This window comes from Phalangium opilio, unplaced genomic scaffold (genome assembly GCF_054372755.1).
Source record: "Phalangium opilio isolate 3A_F unplaced genomic scaffold, DU_Popi_V2 ptg000089l_1, whole genome shotgun sequence".
NCBI lineage: Eukaryota > Metazoa > Arthropoda > Arachnida > Opiliones > Phalangiidae > Phalangium > Phalangium opilio.
Window position 1 is genome coordinate 3,019,635 of NW_028324194.1, and position 19,673 is coordinate 3,039,307.

Sequence of the window (19,673 nt, forward strand, 5' to 3'; positions counted from 1 at the left end):
CTAGGTCTCTTGGGACCCCTAGTTAAAAGGCCGATGTATTATTCCAACATTTCGTTTTGCATGTTCATTCTGTACTGGCCTCGCAATTAGAACACTTAAAACGCCTTGTTAAAAGGCCAGTGCATTACCCCATTTCATTTTTCCTGTTTATTCACGAAAGGCTAAGTATGCGCCTCTTTGCACGGAAAAAAGACAGTAATATAGCAATATTTTGGAAAAGGCGGAAATTTATGGTTAGTCAGCAATATTTTGGAAAAGGTGGCTAATAATGGTTAGACAGCAATATTTTAAAAAAGGCGGCAATTTATGGTTAGTCGGCACAATGTAGCAATTCATACTATTTTCTCCATCATTGGTTCTGCTTCTCCATGTAGTGGGAATACTACTATTTTTACTACCATCCTACTAAAAAAATTTACCACTATGGAAAACGGCCTCTAAAATAGGAATGACCCCTATTTTCTGTATTACTGCCGTGAAAAGAGGCGCATACTTAGCCTTTCGTGAATAAACATGCAAAATGAAACCAGGGATAATTACATGGGTCTTTTATCTAGGAGTTTGTAGTCGACTACTTGAGAGGCCGGTACACAATTAAGTGAAAACAAAAAGTGGAGGGGTGTAAAAAAATTAAAGCAATGTATAAAAGTAGAATTAATAAATTTTATTTACAAATAGAGATTGCCTCGGAATTTTGAATAATCAAAAAATTATGTATCTATCCTCGATATTTGAATAATGCCTCTTGAGTAGTCAAAATGTAGCTATCATAAGTTCATAAAATACGTTCCATAAGTACGGCACTGGTTACTGAGAGCTGGTTACGAAGTTACGTAGCTGAAACGTCATAGATTCTCATAAAGCGACGCCTGGTGAGGCGCTTTCAAACGCTTTAACCGCTTAGTACAGACTAAATAGGAAGATGGACTGCAAAAGTAAGTTCTCGAACTATCTCTCAGTAAGTCTCTAGCATTCCAATGTATAGGTAGTGTCATACTTATGAAACATGTCTTATAAACTTATGTAGCTATCCATTACATTTTCCATTGAGTTGAGAAAATTACCACTAGAGTGGCCTTTCATCCGCTAGGATATAAGACCCAATTAACTATATCACGCGCTTGTGGCGCCGTCCCGGTGCAACCGAGGGAACTAAAAGAAAGGCGGGAAATTTCACTGATTTCAAGAATACATGTATTTACACATTCTTATCTAGGCTTCGAGATGGCGACACTATCGCGTGATAAACTTGGAAGCTGTCCGTCCCGATGTTTCCAAAAGTGTCCCACGTACCCCAATCAGTCTGGGAAATAGCACACTTCCTCTGGTCCAAAACCAGTTTATTAATTGCTTGGACTAGTTTTTTAATTCAAGAAGTGGGGGTTACTGGTCCTCGGGACCAGTTTATTAATTGCAAATTTATATGAGAACAAAGGCTGGGACCTCTCCGGAGACCAGTTTATTATTTAGAACACTAGGGGGTCACTGGTCCCTAGGACTAGTTTAAAAAATATCCTTATTTCCCAGACTGACCCCTATAGGCAGGTTAACGCAAACGCCACTCTAGGGATAATTTTCTCAACTCAATGGTATTTTCTCCGTCATCGGTTTAGCAGGGATAAGGGAGTTGAGATGGTTTGGAAATGATGAAGGGCGACCTGCGGCACCATATCTCTCCCGGTGCACCTCGCGCACGCCCCTACCCTTCGGTAGGCGATTGCCAAGTGCTGCCGCGTAGCGCCATTTTATATGTACGAGAACTAGCTTATATTTTTAAGATATAGGGAGCGTCCTTTACAATTTCGTCCGGTACGACCCTACCTAACCACTGAGGATGCTGGGAGGACTATGGTGCCGTAGGTGGGGGTACAGAGGCCACGCTATAGGTATGGGCATAAGGAGATTTGAGACAAGGGTTTAGCTTTTCAGTCTAGGAAAAATTCTGCTATTTTAACTCTCCTCGTGACGATGACGTCACGGAGAGGTATTATACTGGACGTGTCTGTGTGAGTCTGTCTGTCACCGCGTTCGCAGTTGGCAAATTTGAGCGAACGTTACGAGAAACGTCTATCCTCGCAATGGCAGGGCTTCCACCAAAGTTTCACGCAATTGCGGGTTTTCTTATCATTATTGTGAATCAATCGCCTTATTTACCCTAAATTTCCAAAAATTGTTAGATAGGCATACGCTTGAATTGAAACGTCAACAATAGCTATATTTAAAATCATTTCAGGAATACAGTTTCTTAAAACGATTTAAATAGAATTAAGGTCAATTAATGACGATTAAAATAATTAATATCAAGTATATTTAATTATGTAAAGAAAAACCTCTTAATTGCGTCACGACTCGGAAAGGTTTATTTTGGTTTCCCAACTTGTTACTTCTATCCTACTAAAAAAACATTTTCTCACTATCAATGGCGGCATAGTCGTATAAATATCTACAGCGAGCTCACCTCGGCTCGGGCTCAAAATTTAAACAATTTTTCCTAAGAGCTCAATGTGATCTCAAGCTAAGTTAGTTTTTATAAATTATGAGCTCGGCTCGGGTTCATTCTCTTAATTTTTACGGGTTCTGTTCGAAGCTTCGAGCTCAACCTCGCTCTAATATCTTTCGCGGGCTCACCTGAAGCTCTAGCTCAGTCTATTTAGCAAGCTTGAGCTTTGTCCTAGTTAATTTAGCAACCTCAAGACTCAATACGGTGAGCTTGCTTTCATAATGCTCGGGCTCGTAGTTTTGAATTCACCTCGCTGGAGCTCAAGAAAGGCATAAAATTTGTAACAAGGCTCCAACTTAAATGTAAATAAGGCATGTAACGGATCCAAACCTATCGAAACTACTATGCCTTGAAAAGGAGTGGATCATTTTTGCTATTTCAAAAACTAAAAGTACTACCAGAATAAATAATTTGTAAGTGCTAGTTGTAGTAAGAAAGGCATAAAATTTGTAACAGGGCTCAGAGCAAGCTCTCGTTAACTTTACCGTTGAACCTTCAGGCTCACTTTGTAACGTATCGTGAGCGGATCAACCTCAAAAATGTTTCAGGCTTATTCGTTATTTTGAATAGCCTCGCTCAATCTGCGCTCGGGCTCACTGAAATGAAGTCAGCGCCGACAGCTATGATTGTGATCAATAGGGCATACAGTCTTTCAGACCTATACGAACTAATAGTAAATAAAGGTTATCTTAACAGGGAAACTGTGCCAAGTATGATGGATTTAGTGAAAGACTGTCGTGTTATGGTCGAACGTTTAAGCTGGTAAGTGATGAATATAATACAACTTTAATGTAAATAAGGCGTGTAACGGATCCAAACCTATCGAAACTACTATGCCTTGAAAAGGAGTGGATCATTTTTGCTATTTCAAAAACTAAAAGTACTAGCACAATAAATAATTTATAAGTGCTAGTTGTAGTTGTATTCATAAATTGCGCTTGAGGAATTCAATAGTCTTGAACAAAATTACACCATATTAGTTGTGATGGTTGTGACAACCTATTTGCACTAGTTAAGCTTTGCCATATTTCTTTAAGCTTTGATAGGGAAAGTTACAATGTATGGGGAGAACTTTCTTCTGATTTGTTCGTTTTTGTTACACCTGCAGTTTGAATAAATATTTTTCTTTAGGAAAGATTTACAACTTCACAAACTCCCTTTACTAAGTTCCGAAATGAGTTTAGTAAATCTTCAAAGTGTGGCGATTAAAGAGGTATTTCCGAAATTATTGAAATATTCCCTGTTTGAGGCAAATAGAAAATTACGAAAACTTTGTTTTTAGGAAATGAAAGATGGGGAAAATCGTAACTACGATCACTTAAGCAAAGATGATCTGATCAATGAACTAAAAGCCAAGGATGATCGAATCAGGAAACTGGAAGCCGAGGTATTTTTTAAAGCATACAGGGTAACTTTTTTAGAATTGTGAAATTAAGCTCAAAACTAAGAGACAGTTTTAGGACCATAACCCATTTTTATTGTGTATGTTAAAATAGAACCAACCTCTATGGGTTAAGATTATTGGTGACAATACCTATCAGGATTGTCTCTCATCTCAGGGTATATTGGTAACATGTCTCTCTTTATTAACAAAGAAACCCATCGAGGACATTTGTTGCTGATCCCCCTTCTTCCCTTTAAACTACGTTCGGCCAAAGAAAGTCCCGGGAATATTAACTCGAGGGTTGTAATGGAATCTTTTTTTTTTTGTTTAGTGTAATGTTTTAATTTCAAACATGGAAAAAGAGAGAGAGAAAACAACATTGTCGATAAATAAGCAATTACACGAAATTGAAAGACTTAATTGGGTCATTAAAAAGTTGGAAAGGAGAATCAAAGGTCTGATGGTATGGAATACATTCTTTATTTTCATGGTCTTTAGGAAAGAGAATCAGGTTTAGAATGCGAGTTTAATTATTGTTAATTAATTAAAAACTAGAAGAAAATTGGAATACATCAAATAGCTAATGATGTGAAAACTGAACCTGATGTAATTGATTCTGGAATGAATAACCAGGAATTAACCCTTTCAATTGTGATGCAGCAACAACCAAAAGAGGAAATTACCTTGGAAAATGCTGAAAAAATGGGGCTAATAAGTCGAATTACGAATGTAAGTGTCGCTAGACTGAAAAACAGTGACAGTTTGCCACTTTGCTCGCCTTCACCTGACCTCGAGGTCAAAAACGAAGTCGAAATGTCTCCTCACTTAACGACGGAAAGCGATTCGCCATGGGAACCTCTCGAGAACAATATTAACATTAACGATTCTTATCGTAAATCGCAAAGTCTCTCAACAAAGGATGTTACAACTCGGTCGCTGAAATTTCGTGTTCCGGAATTGAATGTTGAAGTCGAAAAACATTTGGATATTTCTCTTGAGGCAGATGTCGAAAGCGATTCCCTAGAAAATGATCTTGATGATAACCAATCCGGAATCAGTTTGACAGATGCAAAGAAAACTGATAGTAGACAAAATCAAACTGAGAAACTGTCCTTGCCAAATCGGGAGTTTGCTGATCCGGGGTCATTGAGTGTGCCAGTGTGTGTGCCTAAACTACAATGTAACCCAGATGAACTATCAGAATTGACCTCCGTTTCGATGGAAATCGATGTACCCGAAGTTCCGATTGAAGCTGAAAAGAATAGTTCGGAGACGTTTGAAAATGCCGATCCAAAGAATTCCGAAGGTAATACTGCGTCGTCCTGTTCGGAAATTACAAGCAATTTTTTTCCGCATAGTGTATTCCAATTAACTGCTCTGAGATCGCTCTGGATTTGCTCTAGGCGACTTAAAACCCGATTCATTTCCGGAGCTGCGTTAACGATGGTCTTTCCCCCTCTTAATCGTCAATATAAATTTAGCGAGGCAACTCTTTTGTACAGATCAGTACCGATGTGATCTTGGGTTCATTTCAAATTAATTGTAAAACGGAAGCTATCTAGGTGAAAAAGTGAAAAAATTTTACTTGAGTGAGGCATTTGCTCCAAATTAGGGAAAATCTTGGGCATTTGAAGTGTGTCGTCAAAAGTTTCGATCAAACCACGCGATGACCACAGGACGGGATTAAGGTGGGGACACTGGTCCCCGGGCGCAAGGCTTGTTGGGTGCGCATTGAGTTAAACTACTCCCCCTCAGCAACATTTGATGTTCCATTTTCCCGGCCCCCGTTTGCAAAATTGCTTAATCCGGCCCTCAGAATAATCAGGAATGGCCTATAAAGGTGTCTGCGATTTTTATCCGAAAGTATCGTTCGACGAGTTCTGTTTCCATCTTTCTTAATCTTACATTCAGGACATTGTTATTAAAGACCGTTTATTATGAAATGCACTTGAATGTTATTGTATCTTTGATACAAAATTGAAAAGGATATATGGAGTTTTTATATTTCTTTTATATATTTTTGTAGGAAAGTTCAAGAAGAAACGTTCCACTCCGTTCAAATATTCTACTGAATTTAAAAGAGATCTACAACGTCACATTATAAAGGGTATTAAAGGAAAACCCTTCAAATGTGATCAGTGTGAATACGCAAGTACGCGTAATAGTCATTTAATCGTGCATCAACGCATTCACAGTGGCGAAAAACCCTTCAAATGTGATCAGTGTGAATATGCCTGCAAGCAGAAGGCTAATTTGATCACACATCAGCGCATTCACAGTGGCGAAAAACCCTTCAAATGTGATCAGTGTGAATACGCAGGTACGCGTAAGAGTGATTTGGTCACACATCAATGCATTCACAGTGGCGAAAAACCCTTCAAATGTCATCAGTGCGAATATGCAAGTGTGTTGAAGAGTCATTTGATCACACATCAACGTATTCACAGTGGCGAAAAACCCTTCAAATGTGATCACTGTAACTATGCATGTGCGCGTAAGAATTATTTAATCGCGCATCAACGCATTCACAGTGGCGAAAAACCCTTCAAATGTCATCAGTGTGGTTATGGATTCAGGCAGAAGAGTCATTTGATCAAACATCAACGCATTCACAATGGTTTAAAACCCTTCAAATGTCATCAGTGTGGCTGTGTATTCAGGCAGAAGCATCATTTCATATTACATAAACGTGCAAGTCATACGAATGAATAGATGTTTTTGAAGACTGCTCTAAAATGTAAAATTTCTTTTAATCGTACCATGAATAAGGTGTCTGTCGTCCTCTTTTGTAAAAATGGGCCGAAACTCTTTATGTAACAATCCATTAAATTTCTCCATTCTGAATTGTATTAACGAAAGCGTTGCGCATTTTCAGAGGCAAGACTCTTAGGGCACTATGTCCTATTGTTACACCGCCGTTTTCAGAATTTAATGGTATTTTAAATGTGGTAAAATTCCCAGAGGATGCTAAAATAAAAAAGTTGATAAACCAAAATAAACTTCTCCGAGTCCAGACGCAATTAGGAGGTTTTTCTTAATATATTGAATAAATATCACTGAAATTAATTATTTTAATCGTCACTAATTTACCTTAAATCTAGTTAAGTGGTTTTCAGAAACGAAATTCCGAAAATCATTTTAAATATATAGTTATTGTTGACGTTTGCCTCTTTAACATATTTTGGAAATTTAGACTATACAGGGTGATTCAGAGATGTATGCGTTCCTTGTAATAGTAGATTCCTTGCAAAATTTGGAGTCGAAATTTCCTAAGCGGTTTTGGTCTTCACCGAACCGTTACAGAGTTACAAGTCCTTAAACTCCGGGCCCATTCAGACGGTGCGTAAAATCTTGGTCTAATAAGGCATAGCTTGTTTAATACTCTTGTTACTTTTGAAAAAACAAAAACAAAAAACAATCAGATCGTAAAGCGATTTTGGTTAAACGAAATTCAGGTTTTCAGAAGAAACTCGCGATATCAAACAGCGCCTCTCACTATCTTTCTCAAGCAAGCAGTGGTTTTAACGCGTCGTCTGAAGAGGGTAGTAAACAAAAGGTTAAGAGTAGTTTAAAATGAGCTATCATCGCTGATTTCCAAATTAAGAAATTCTTACAAATTCACATTTTTTCCTCCAAGCTTCCGCTGATAGACAGCTAGAGCTTTTCACACTCTTCAGACGAAGCATAAAAAGTACTTCAATACGTCAGAGTTTAAGTCGAGATGCTGTTTGTGAGGATGAAATTCATATGCCAAACGTGCAAGCTTTACTTTCAATAAAAAATGATAATTTTTAGAAATTTCTTTATTTCGGTGTGACAAAAGAATTAAATTGAAAAAAAAAAGGTCTTCAACGTCATATTAATGTAGTTGCTCAAAATGAGCACCATTGGTGTTGATGCATGCCTGAGCCCGACGTCTAAAAGACCCTTGCACACTGTTTAGCATTTCCAGATTTGCTCGAATGCTCGCCGCAGCATGTTGAATGCGCTCCCAAAAGAACATCTCCTGTTGGAATGGGTGAAAAGTAAACCATCGCTTTCATGTTTCCCCACAAGAAAAAATCCAGTGGATTTAAATCTGGAGAACGGGGAGGCCTCGCCACTGGTCCAGCGCGTCCTATCCATATTATATGAAAAAGGACTTGGTTTGCCCAAGCCTATAAAACAAAACGATAAGAGTTTTTTCCAGTTGACTGAAGCTCGGATATTTTATTTTTCTATATAATTTTAAAGACAATCCGTATTTTACCACTCTTTAGAATTTAATTCAATCTCCTGATTTTACTGGTAATGGATTTATTTCCTATAAATTAATTGAAATAAAAAATTACTTATCTCAGATTTTTCATGATAAAATTTTACGAAAATGAAATTGTTGTTGAAAAATCTGAGATAAGTAATTTTTTATTTCAATTAATTTATAGGAAATAAATCCATTACCAGTAAAATCAGGAGAATGAATTAAATTCTAAAGAGTAGTTAAATACGGATTGTCTTTAAAATTATATAGAAAAATAAAATATCCGAGCTTCAGTCAACTGGAAAAAACTCTTATCGTTTTGTTTTATAGGCTTGGGCAAACCAAGTCCTTTTTCATATAATATCTGTTCCTTCAGTCTGCATTTGTATTAATCTATTATAAAACAATTTTTTGCCTGAAATGCGAAATTTTTCACTTCTAGGACACGGTTAAAAATGGTTCTACACTTCTACTAATTCTTAGAAGGTACGGCTCACAATTCGTTTTAGAACCCGAGCTTTATAGTCAACTTCAAAACCAACCTCCTGCCACGATTTTTAAACTATCAAAGCCGTATCTTTTACAGTGCACTTTACGATTGCAATTATCCATGACATTGCGTTCAATTCCCTTGTACGTTTACAGTGAGTGGCACCGTGGCCAGTTATTTTAATTAAAATACCTAGGCCACAGGTCCAGTTTTAAAAAAATCCTTATTTCCAACACTGATCCATCTATCCTTCAAGCTTTTACATCACCCATTGCATAGACTCACTCAATAGTCTGCCTAAGCATGGATTAATAATAGAAGCTTACGCTTCCTTGATATTTAACTCACCTTAAAACGCGCACAACATTTATTCCTCGTCTGAAATAGTACCAGCCTGGCACGCGCGTTTGTGACGTAGAATTTGAGGCAAAATCAGAGGGGGTTGAAGTTTTTCACGTGATCGAGTTCTAATTTTTAATAGCTCGCGCGAAATTATTTTATGAAAAGCGCGCGCGCACGTGCGCCGAAAGAAAAAAGTTTGCCTCAATTTCTACGTCATCAGCCCCCCAGTCCCCACCCGCGCGAATTTTTATGACATAAATGTTGTAACCCTCGGTAGCAATTAACTAGAATAAAAGGGGGATTTTCCCGAGGGCCATAAAAATAATCAAAGACAACTCACATTTTTGAATCCAAAGTAGAAGAAGAGTCTTCAAAAATTTTATTAATATAAAGAGAAAGGGATAAACCCAACTAGACCGTACACTTAACAGGTTATATAACAAAAAGATCAACCGCTCTGTCCAATAGCTGACTAGTGACTGAATTAACAGAAAAAATCACAGAGATTCTGAGGAGGAGGATTTTCCCGAGGGCCATAAAAATAATCAAAGACAACTCACATTTTTGAATCCAAAGTAGAAGAAGAGTCTTCAAAAATTTTATTAATATCAAGAGAAAGGGATAAACCCAACTAGACCGTACACTTAACAGGTTATATAACAAAAAGATCAACCGCTCTGTCCGAGAGCTGACTAGTGACTGAATTAACAGAAAAAAATCACAAAGATTCTGAGGAGGAGGAGCATGTAACATGGAGGTATATATACCCTGCCAGACCCAAGGAGTAGAAACTCCAAGGAATCTGGCAGCCATGTTACAATGTGTTTAAAATCAAAAGGCTACAGCGAAATATCCATGAAGCGTAAGCTTTTATTATAAATCCATGGCCTAAGTGAGGCAACTTAAGCCTTGGTCGAAACTAACATAAAAAAATATAAATTTAAAAGGTATCTTAAGTATAGAATTTCAACCGAGACACATAATTAAACGAAAATTAGACCCGCCAGAGAAATTTTTAATAAATATAGTGTTATATTTATTGAAAAATATCAAGTTAAAGTTTCAAGGCGGTGAAATGGCAAATTAGCGTCGTCTACTGTAGAGTAATGAACAATTAGCGTCGTCTGCTGTAGAATAATCTTTTGAGGTACTTACATTTTTAATTAAATTAAAATACTTAGACTTAATTAATTTTGATGAAACTTAAAAAAGGCACACCTTGAATAGTTACTTGTTAATTTGAAAGTATTCCGAAACGTAACTTCGCTTTAGGTTTTAAATGATTTGATGTGCAGGAGCACCAAAAACGCCATGTTATTCCTATGGGAAAATCGGCGAAAATCTGTGAATTTTCATTTAACATTACACGAGGGTGTGGGATCTTATCTAGAAGGGCCTACCGGCCCTCTAGAATTCCTGAATATTGTTCGTTAAGAAATTCCCGAACCGCACGACTGTAGTATAATATTATACTTTAATTTAATTAATATTATACTTTAATTTAATTAACATTATACTTTAATTTAATTAATATTATACTTTAATTTAATTAATATTATACTTTAATTTAATTAATATTATACTTTAATTAATATTATACTTTAATTTAATTAATATTATACTTTAATTTAATTAATATTACACTTTAATTTAATTAATATTATACTTTAATTTAATTAATATTATACTTTAATTTAATTAATATTATGCTTTAATTTAAATAATATTATAATATAGTTTATGATAACCTTACAAATAATGATGTAGTTTAGTTAAGTTTAAAACTAACCGATTGAGGAAGTTACTATAGGGTTAGTACTGGTAATTGTGAACACTTTTTGCCAATCTTTGAATAACTTCCGTGGAGCTAACGTTAGACACCAGAAACTTTCAGGATATGAAATATGATTCTTTAGACGCAATTCGCTATGTTTCCAGCCTTTTAACTCTCTTAAATATTGCACCATATCCTATTTCCCAATCCCCTCAGAGGACCCCAAATGTGAACAATCGCTGATAAATGTAAACACCCTGACCCTAAATGTTTCGTTTTCTTATATCTTTTACTAACGAATGTTCGATCTAATTAAGAAAGACAAATGCTTCGCTAAGTCATACTGGAACTAGATAACAACAGTTCTGTTTTTAATACTTTCTTTACAAGGATACACACTATTACAAAAATATATATATACTAGGTGGTAGTGACTGAACACTGGACCCAAATGTGAACAACAATGATAATCAAACGGGAGGAATAAAAAAGGCCCTAGGAAAGGACAGGGTTGCCACAGTACTTGGAAATCCTGGAAAATCTGGAAAAGTCAGGGAATTTAAAAATGGCCCGAAAAGGTCAGGGAAAGTCAGGGAATTTTAAAAATTTCAGCAAAGTCAGGGAATTTGATTTTAGTGGGTATAACTTCTGGGAATAAGTCTTTATTGAAAGAGTAATGAAAGTTTCTCCTCATGCTCTCTCAACACAGAAAACTCTAGATTAATCCTTGAAAATGTCTAGAATTTTTTTTGTAAAGTAAATGCTCTCTTGGACTGTTATTTATAGTTAAAATGTTTTTTATTTGTTTTGGTGCAACAAATACATGGTGGGAAAACTTATTGTAGAGAGTTTATTTAATTATAAGCACTTAAAACGTGCTGTAAACATTCACACTTTCGGCCTAAAAGGTCAGGGAAAATCTGAGAAAAAGAACAGGGAAAACCTGGAAAAGTCGGAGAATTTGGTTCTGAAAATTCCATGGCAACCCTGAAGGAGCTACCATTACGTAGGGCCTAAATTCATGCACCTAGATTAAAGTTTACGCAGATGTGATAAGTGATAATAGGATAATATAGTTAAAACAAATACCCTAGTGAAAATGTTCAATAATTTGTTGAGAAGTCCTATTTATTTCGATACCTCACATAACAGCTGTCTCGTTTTCTCGCTTTCCCGCCCAATAAGTAGTGGTAGCTACCGCCCTCTTACCACTAAATTGATAAACTTACTAATGGCGCGAAATTTGAGTCTTTTTTGGGTCAATGATGTATTTTAAAGTTAATATTATCCGAACGTAGATTTCTCACACCACTTTTACATTTTTACCTCTCCGTGTGACGTAGTCCAGGAGAGGTTCTGTAACGGCCGTGTCTGTGTGTGTGTGTGTCTGTCTGTGTGTCTGTCTGTCCGTTGTTACACCCACGTGGCCGCGTTCGCAGTTTGCGTATCGGAGCAAACGTGTTCCCAATTTCCGGACCGCATTGACAGTTCACAGAAATTTGGAAAATTGTATTACTCTCCGTTGGCTACTCTACTTGAGTTCCCACAACACCAGTTTTGGTTTTCGTCCACTCCACATGGACACTAGTTTGTGTATACCACATACACACTAATCTATCGTCATTGGCGTCCAACAACCAACATCTACTGGTCTTTCGTCTATACCACATAGACACCAATCTGCAACATTGGCTTCTAACACCACCATCTACTGGTCTTTCGTCTATACCACTTAGACACCAATCAGTAACATTGGCTTCTACTCCATCGTCTTCGTTAGGTTTAAGATATACGAGGAAATCGGCTAGGGTTACGAGAAACGTCTAGCCTCCCAATGGCAGGGCTTCCACCATCGGTTCACGCGAATGCGTTTTTATCTATTATTATAATGGAAACGAATCGTATATATACCCCAAAATTTGAAGAAAGCGGGCAAGAGGGGTACCCTTCACTTTAAACGTCAATATTAGCAAAGTTTCGAAAGATAATAGGAACGATAGGGTACGATAGTTCTATATTTTCTTTGTCTATACTTGAGTTCTCACACCACCATGTTTGGTCCTCGTCCATCCCACATGAACAACAGTCTGGTACTTTTCTGGCTCCCAAACACCACCATCTTCTGTTCTTTGTCAATCCCACATTGACACCAGTTCGAACTTACACTGGCTTCCAAACACCACCATCCACTGGTCTTCCGTCTATTCCACATAGACACCAATCTGTATCATTGGCTTCTACTCCATTATCATCGTTTGGTTTTAGGATATACGCGGCGATCAGCTAGGGTTACGTGAAACGTCTAGCCTCCATAAGGTGGGATCGACCACCAGAGGTTTCGCAATTGCGCTTTTTCCTTACTATTATAAGGGAAACGATTTCCATATATTATATACCAAAATTTTAAAAGAATCGGGTAAGAGGGGTATGCTTCAATTTAAACGTCAATATTAGCAAAGTTTGAGAAGACAATAGGTATAACTTTATTTTAACAACCAAAATGGGAAGCTCCTCTCAGAAACATAATAATTTCTTTTCTCTGTATATGAAATGAAAATATGGATAATATTGCGCTCCTTCTTTAATGGTATGAATCCTTGCCTGTCTAATAATATTTTACGTAGGAGTAATACGTTTTTAGCGAAGTCTAGAGAGGATAAACATAAGCGGGATTGTTTCGGAAAACATAATACTGCTTCCACTAATGGGTTTATACTCCTTGTTACTGTTGTATAGAGTAATCATGATAAAAGCTTAAAAAATGTTTTATTCTTAATAAGAATATAAAACATTTATTTTGTATCAAAAAATATTTTTTGGTGCTAAGGTTGCTTTAGAAAAATCCAAACGGTTAGCCATTGGTAAAAAGACATGTGTAAGCTATTTGCAGAGATGATAATTGTTTTACATGTTTTAAATAAGACTGAAGCTTCCACTATTGTGTTTTGCTCCTTGTTTGTTTGACTAAAAACCATCTAGGTGTAGATAACAGCCAGACTAAAAATTTCAAAAATATATATTTTAAATCTAATCAGATACGCCCACCTAGTTGAAAATAGACCTTTTAAATTTGCGGGAGCCATTCTTGAGAATTTTTCTTTGCTTGTTGGGTGTCAATTTATCTACCAGTAAATATTTGTGTTTGGAAGTCGAATATTAAGTCAAACTAAGTGGTTGTAAAGAGCCAGCAGGTTTTTGTCGCTTCTTTTTGTGAGTATTTGATTTTTGTATGTAAAATGGAGGAAGATAATGTTGAGAGTAAGGATGAAATGCGGAAGCGTAAAGCGCGGGAAAGGATGAGGGTAAAAAGGCGACGTTTTCATTGGATACTTAAGGTTATATAATCTTCTCGACACGGAGAGGTAATATTTTGGTTTTCCCAACTCGTATTTTTTAGTAAAATAGCTTAAAAAGGATTCTAATTAACCTTGAAACATTAGCAATTTTTTCTTGCTTTTATCTAACTCTATTTATAAAATCGAATTCCGAATCGAAACCACAGATATTAATATCAATTTTATAGTGAAAAACGTGATCTATCTAACGATTAAAGGTTTGTTATCGTGGGATTATTTTAGCTCTTGCTAAAGCTTATTCCCCGATGGTATTGTATTAAGCAACACCTAAAATTGGCATCAACTTAAGTTGATTAGTCCGAATTGGTGTGTATATAGGTTCGTATCTTTCATCCACGTATTCCTACAATGTTCATACCATTTTTATCGTAATCCTCAATATTCAATCCACAAATAGAGCCCTTTTAAAAGGAATTTAAGCCGCCCAAAAATTAGCCAGAAAATTTTAAAGAAAATATAGAATCGTTCACATTTACCAGTACCAACCCTAGTTTAATAAATATTATTCTGTAATTTAATTAAGATAAAGTTCTGTGGGTTAAGTTTAAAATGAACCTAATGAGTAAGTTACTGTAGTTTATTACTAGATTGATTTTATTCATAATAGGAATGCTATTTTATGAACAATGAAAAAAAAAACCCGAAATTCTAAATTAGCTGGGGTCATCTTATAATAAATATAATAATACTAATTCTTGTCACTAGAGGGCGGTAAAAAGTTATATGACTGGGTCATCTTGTTATCTCTCAGACTCAACGGATGTCACGAAAAGGTAATGTCCAGGATGTCTGTGTGTGTTGTGTCTGTCTGTCCGTTGTTACTTTTCTTCTTGAGTAAAAATCCACACAATGTATGGTGCTACTCGAAAGAAGGCAATGGGGGAACAAACATAATTGTCTAACGGGAATTCCAGTTACAGGGCAGATGACGTATTCAGGGTTGGAAGTAAGGTGGATTTTGTTAGTGGTCCTCGGGACCAGTGACCCCTCATGTTGGAATTACTAAACTGGTCCTTAGGGCCAGTGATACTTGCATTAAATATTTTTTACTGGTCCCATTATAAATTTAATTTTCAAATTGGTGTGAATTAAGAGCACGTAAAGGCATAAAAGTAAAGAAGGTGAAAATTATAATTGATTTTGAATTCTTTACTGTAGGAAAAAGTACGATATCAAAATCAAAAACAGTTAACTTTTATTTCTTATCACAATTTTACAACTAGTTGCCACTATAGCCAATCAACATGTCTAATGATATTTCAAGTTCTTCATCCTTTTCTGAACTATCCTTATTGCGTTTTACATCCTTTCGGTGACTATAACTTCTCTCGCTATCAGTCAGCCAGAGTACGAGAGCTCCATTAGGATCAAAATCCTGTAACGTGACTAGTACCATACACTACTGAATTATACGACTACTGGCAACTAGTACTGACTATGGTCTTGGCTGTGAACTACAAGAACTCATTCTAGAATAGACGCTAGTCAAGATCATTAGTCAATAGACTACAAAACTATAGTAGGGAAGTTTTAGCCAAAGAGTACTAACTACATAGGAGTAGAATTGGTAGAAAATGTGTTGAGCTAGAAAAATTCTAAGAAGGAACCCCGAATTTAGAAACTGGTCCCACCGTCTATTTTTTCCAAAAACGACCATGTGAAAACGACAATTAATAAACTGGTTTCATACTTGTAAACCTGTCTTATTTCCAACTTTCTGACGTAGACGAGTATGACAGGCTAATTGACAGCCAGGCTGAGAAATAAGGCTGGACAAATTGCAAATGGCAATATATAAATGATTAAAGAAAAAAAATAACAGGATATAAAATAAAATGTACCGATATCTTAGAGGGACCATCTGATGATTACAGTCGTCTCTAATCATTTATTGCTGTCTCAAATAAAACTCACGGACCAACCTAGTAGGTGAGTCTTTAAGAGGCCGTAGACAATTATGACGGCACTGCTTCTGCGAACAATTTGATCTATAGATTGTGAATGTGATTTCGTGTCGTCTGCTCAAGATTGACGAGTCGAATCATGAACGCTGGATCTCTAAAGGGACTGGTAAACGGAATAGATTTTTCTCTATAGCACGTTTGCTTTGTAAAAAAATAAATAAAAAAAAACGGGTACGGCCAAGGTCGTTTAAATTTCTTTTCAATAGGTTTATTCAGAATCACAAAAGACCGAATGGCCTTGAGTGTTCCCAAATTCACAACCCCCATCCCTTCCCCCGACGCTATGCTAGAGAGGACTCGGTTTGTACAGTGGAAGGCGGGCGTTTTCCGGTCCCTTTAGAGATCCAGCGTTCATGGTCGAATGGACAACATGCAGTTCCCTCTTTTACAGTGACGGTTCCTCCCTACTGTAAAATAGAAACGTTCATATTATCCCTGACTGGTAGGAATTTATATAAAAACTATAGGAAACGCTAAATCTTTGTTTATGGCTATAATTTTATTATTATCAAAATGTTACGTATATTATATACTTTTGTAAAATAGTGGGGCTCATTCCGTTTTTAAAGTCGTTTTCCATAGTGGGAAAATGATTAGTAGGATAGTTGTATAATTTGTATTCCCCCTACGAGAAAAGCAAAACCTATAATGGAGAAAATAGTATGGAACGCTACATCGTGCCAACTAATCGTTGGTAAATATTCCCCCGTTTTTGTTCTGATCAGCATAATAAATTGCCGCCTTTTCCAAAATATTGCAATTTTACCGTATTTCTGCCGGGAAAAGAGGCGCATACTTAGCCCTTCGTGAATAAACATGCAAAATGAATGGGGTAGCAATATATTGGCTTTTTAATTAGGGGTCCTTAGTGTCGTACTTGAGAGGCCAGTACAGAATGAACATGCAAATTTAAACCGAAGGGAGGTTTCTTATATTACTTTTGGTTCGATTAATGACGATTAAAATAATTAATATCAATTATATTTAATTATGTAAAGAAAAACCTCTTAATTGCGTCTCGACTCGGAAAGGTTTATTTTGGTTTCCCAACTTGTTACTACTATCCTACTAAAAACATATGCTCACTATCGATGGCGGCATCGTCGTATAAATATTCACAGCGAGCTCACCTCGGCTCGGGCTCAAAATTGAAACAATTTTTCCTTAGAGCTCAATGTGAGCTCAAGCTAAGTAAAGTTATTTTTTATAAATGAGCTCGGCTCGGGTTCATTCGCCTAATTTGACAGGTTCTGCTCGAAGCCTCGAGCTCAACCTCGCTCTAATATCTTTCGCGGGCTCTCCTGGAGCATGAACGAAATAGTGAACAATCCAGGACTTAACAACCGACCTTTGCACGTACAAACCAAGACATCCACTTGTTGTAACAAGAACGGGGTGGAAAGATAGGCGGAGGGGATGGAAGTTTGAGAGAGAAAAATAAATTGGGGACAAATTAAGCTGTAATTTCCGGTTTTGCTAACGCCATCTGCGAGTGAACAAATGAAGAATAATATTTGAAGTTTTAGAATCTAATGGCGTTTCAATTTTCTTGAAATTATTGGAATTTGGTCGTTATTTAAGTAAATTAGTTAAGAATAAGCACTGTGTATTTCCAAACTGTATCAGTGATAGCTGGTATTTACAGCTTACCTCATTTCTCCCTGTTTACATAAACCGCATTCTCTATTTCGTGTATGCCACCAAAGATAGCTACCCTCTCACGTGACCTTTAATTTTGTCCCTAAAACGACATAGTTCCGCTGGCGCGAATTGGTCTCAACAGGGGGAACTAGTAGTCGCTTGTTACACATAGAGGATGGGTTTTTACCTCTCCGTGTGACGTAGTCCAGGAGAGGTTCTGTAACGGCCGTGTCTGTCTGTGTGTCTGTCTCTCCGTTGTTACGCCCACGTGACCGCGTTCGCAGTTTGCGTATCGGAGCAAACGTGTTCCCAATTTCCGGACCGCATTGACAGTTCACAGAAATTTGGAAAATTGTATATCTTTCCGTTGGCTACTCTATACTTGCGTTCTCACACCACCATGTTTGGTCTTCGTCCATCCCACATGAACACCAGTCTGGTACTTTTCTGACTTCCAACACCACCATCTTCTGTTCTTTGTCAATCCCACATTGACACCCGTCTCTACTTACACTGGCTTCTAACACCACCATACACTGGTCTTCCGTCTATTCCACATAGACACCAATCTGTATCATTGGCTTCTACTCCATTATCATCGTTTGGTTTTAGGATATACGCGGCGATCAGCTAGGGTTACGAGAGACGTCTAGCCTCCATAAGGTGGGATCGACCACCAGAGGTTTCGCAATTGCGCTTTTTCCTTACTATTATAATGGAAACGATTCGTATATATACCCCAAAATTTGAAGAAAGCGGGCAAGAGGGGTACCCTTCACTTTAAACGTCAATATTAGCAATGTTTGAGATTATAATAGGTATAACTTTATTTTAAACGATTTAACTATTATTAATGTTAATTATTGAAGATTAAAATAAATAAAAATAATTATATTTATTTAAATATTAAAGATAAACCTCTCGTGCAAAGAGAGAGATTATCATTGCCTCCTATATCTACCAAGGCCCGTGCATGCGATATATTTCCTTCATTGCCTCCTATATCTATCAAGGCCCGTGCATTGCGATATATTTTTCATAACAACAACAAAAATGGGAAGCTCCTCTCAGAAACATAATAATTTCTTTTCTCTGTATATGAAATGAAAATATGGATAATATTGCGCTCCTTCTTTAATGGTATGAATCCTTGCCTGTCTATTAATATTTTACGTAGGAGTAATACGTTTTTAGCGAAGTCTAGAGAGGATAAACATAAGCGAGATTGTTTCGGAAAAAAAATACTGCTTCCACTAATGGGTTTATACTCCCTGTTACTGTTGTATAGAGTGATCATGATAAAAGCTTAATAAATGTTTTATTCTTAATAAGAATATAAAACATTTATTTTGTATCAAAAAATATTTTTTGGTGCTAAGATTGCTTTAAAAAAATCCAAACGGTTAGGCAATGGTAAAAAAGACAAATGATATTTTTAAAATCCAATGAGATAACTCCCACCTAGTTGAAAATTGCCCTTTTTTATCCGCGGGAGCCATTCTTAATGAGAATTTCGATGCTAGTAGGTTGTCAATTAAACTACCGGTATATTATTGTTGTTGGAAATTGGATATTGAGTCAAATTAAGTGGTTGTAAAGAGCCAGCAGGTTTTTGCCACTTCTTTTTGTGAGTATTTGATTTTTATATGTAAAATGAAGGAAGATAATGTTGAGAGTAAAGAAGAAATGCGGAAGCGCAAAGTGCGGGAAAGGATGAGGGCAAAAAGGTCGACGTTTTCATTGGATACTTAAGTTTATATAATCTTCTCGACACGGAGAGGTAATATTTTGGTTTTCCCAACTTGTTTCATTAAAGGCATGTCCTGGATTGTTCACTATTTCGTTCATGCCTGGAGCTCTTGCTCAGTCAATTTAGCAAGTTCAAGCTTGAGCTATGTCTTAATAAATTTAGCAAGCTCAAGTGAGCTTGAACTTGAGCTTGCTTTCATAATGATCGGGCTCGTAGTTTTGAATTCACCTCG

General features: G+C 36.7%; 1 protein-coding gene across 7 annotated transcripts in view; it reads left to right on the forward strand.

Moving 5' to 3' along the window:
• LOC149647010 (uncharacterized) overlaps positions 1-19,673 on the forward strand; it is a 36,908-nt gene that overhangs the window by 3,603 nt on the left and 13,632 nt on the right. For 2 of the 7 annotated variants that reach the window (XM_089849836.1, XM_089849835.1), the window contains exons 2-4: positions 3,197-3,262; positions 3,632-3,713; positions 3,783-3,887. In XM_089849836.1, the coding sequence (XP_089705962.1) occupies positions 3,213-3,262; positions 3,632-3,713; positions 3,783-3,887 (237 nt within the window). In that variant the 5' untranslated portion in view covers positions 3,197-3,212. Of the gene's footprint in view, positions 1-529; positions 3,263-3,631; positions 3,714-3,782; positions 3,888-4,215; positions 4,348-4,439; positions 5,191-5,910; positions 7,683-16,127; positions 16,493-19,673 lie in introns of those variants that run through there. The other 5 variants (XR_016371844.1, XM_089849839.1, XM_089849837.1 and 2 more) reach the window with 5 other exon arrangements.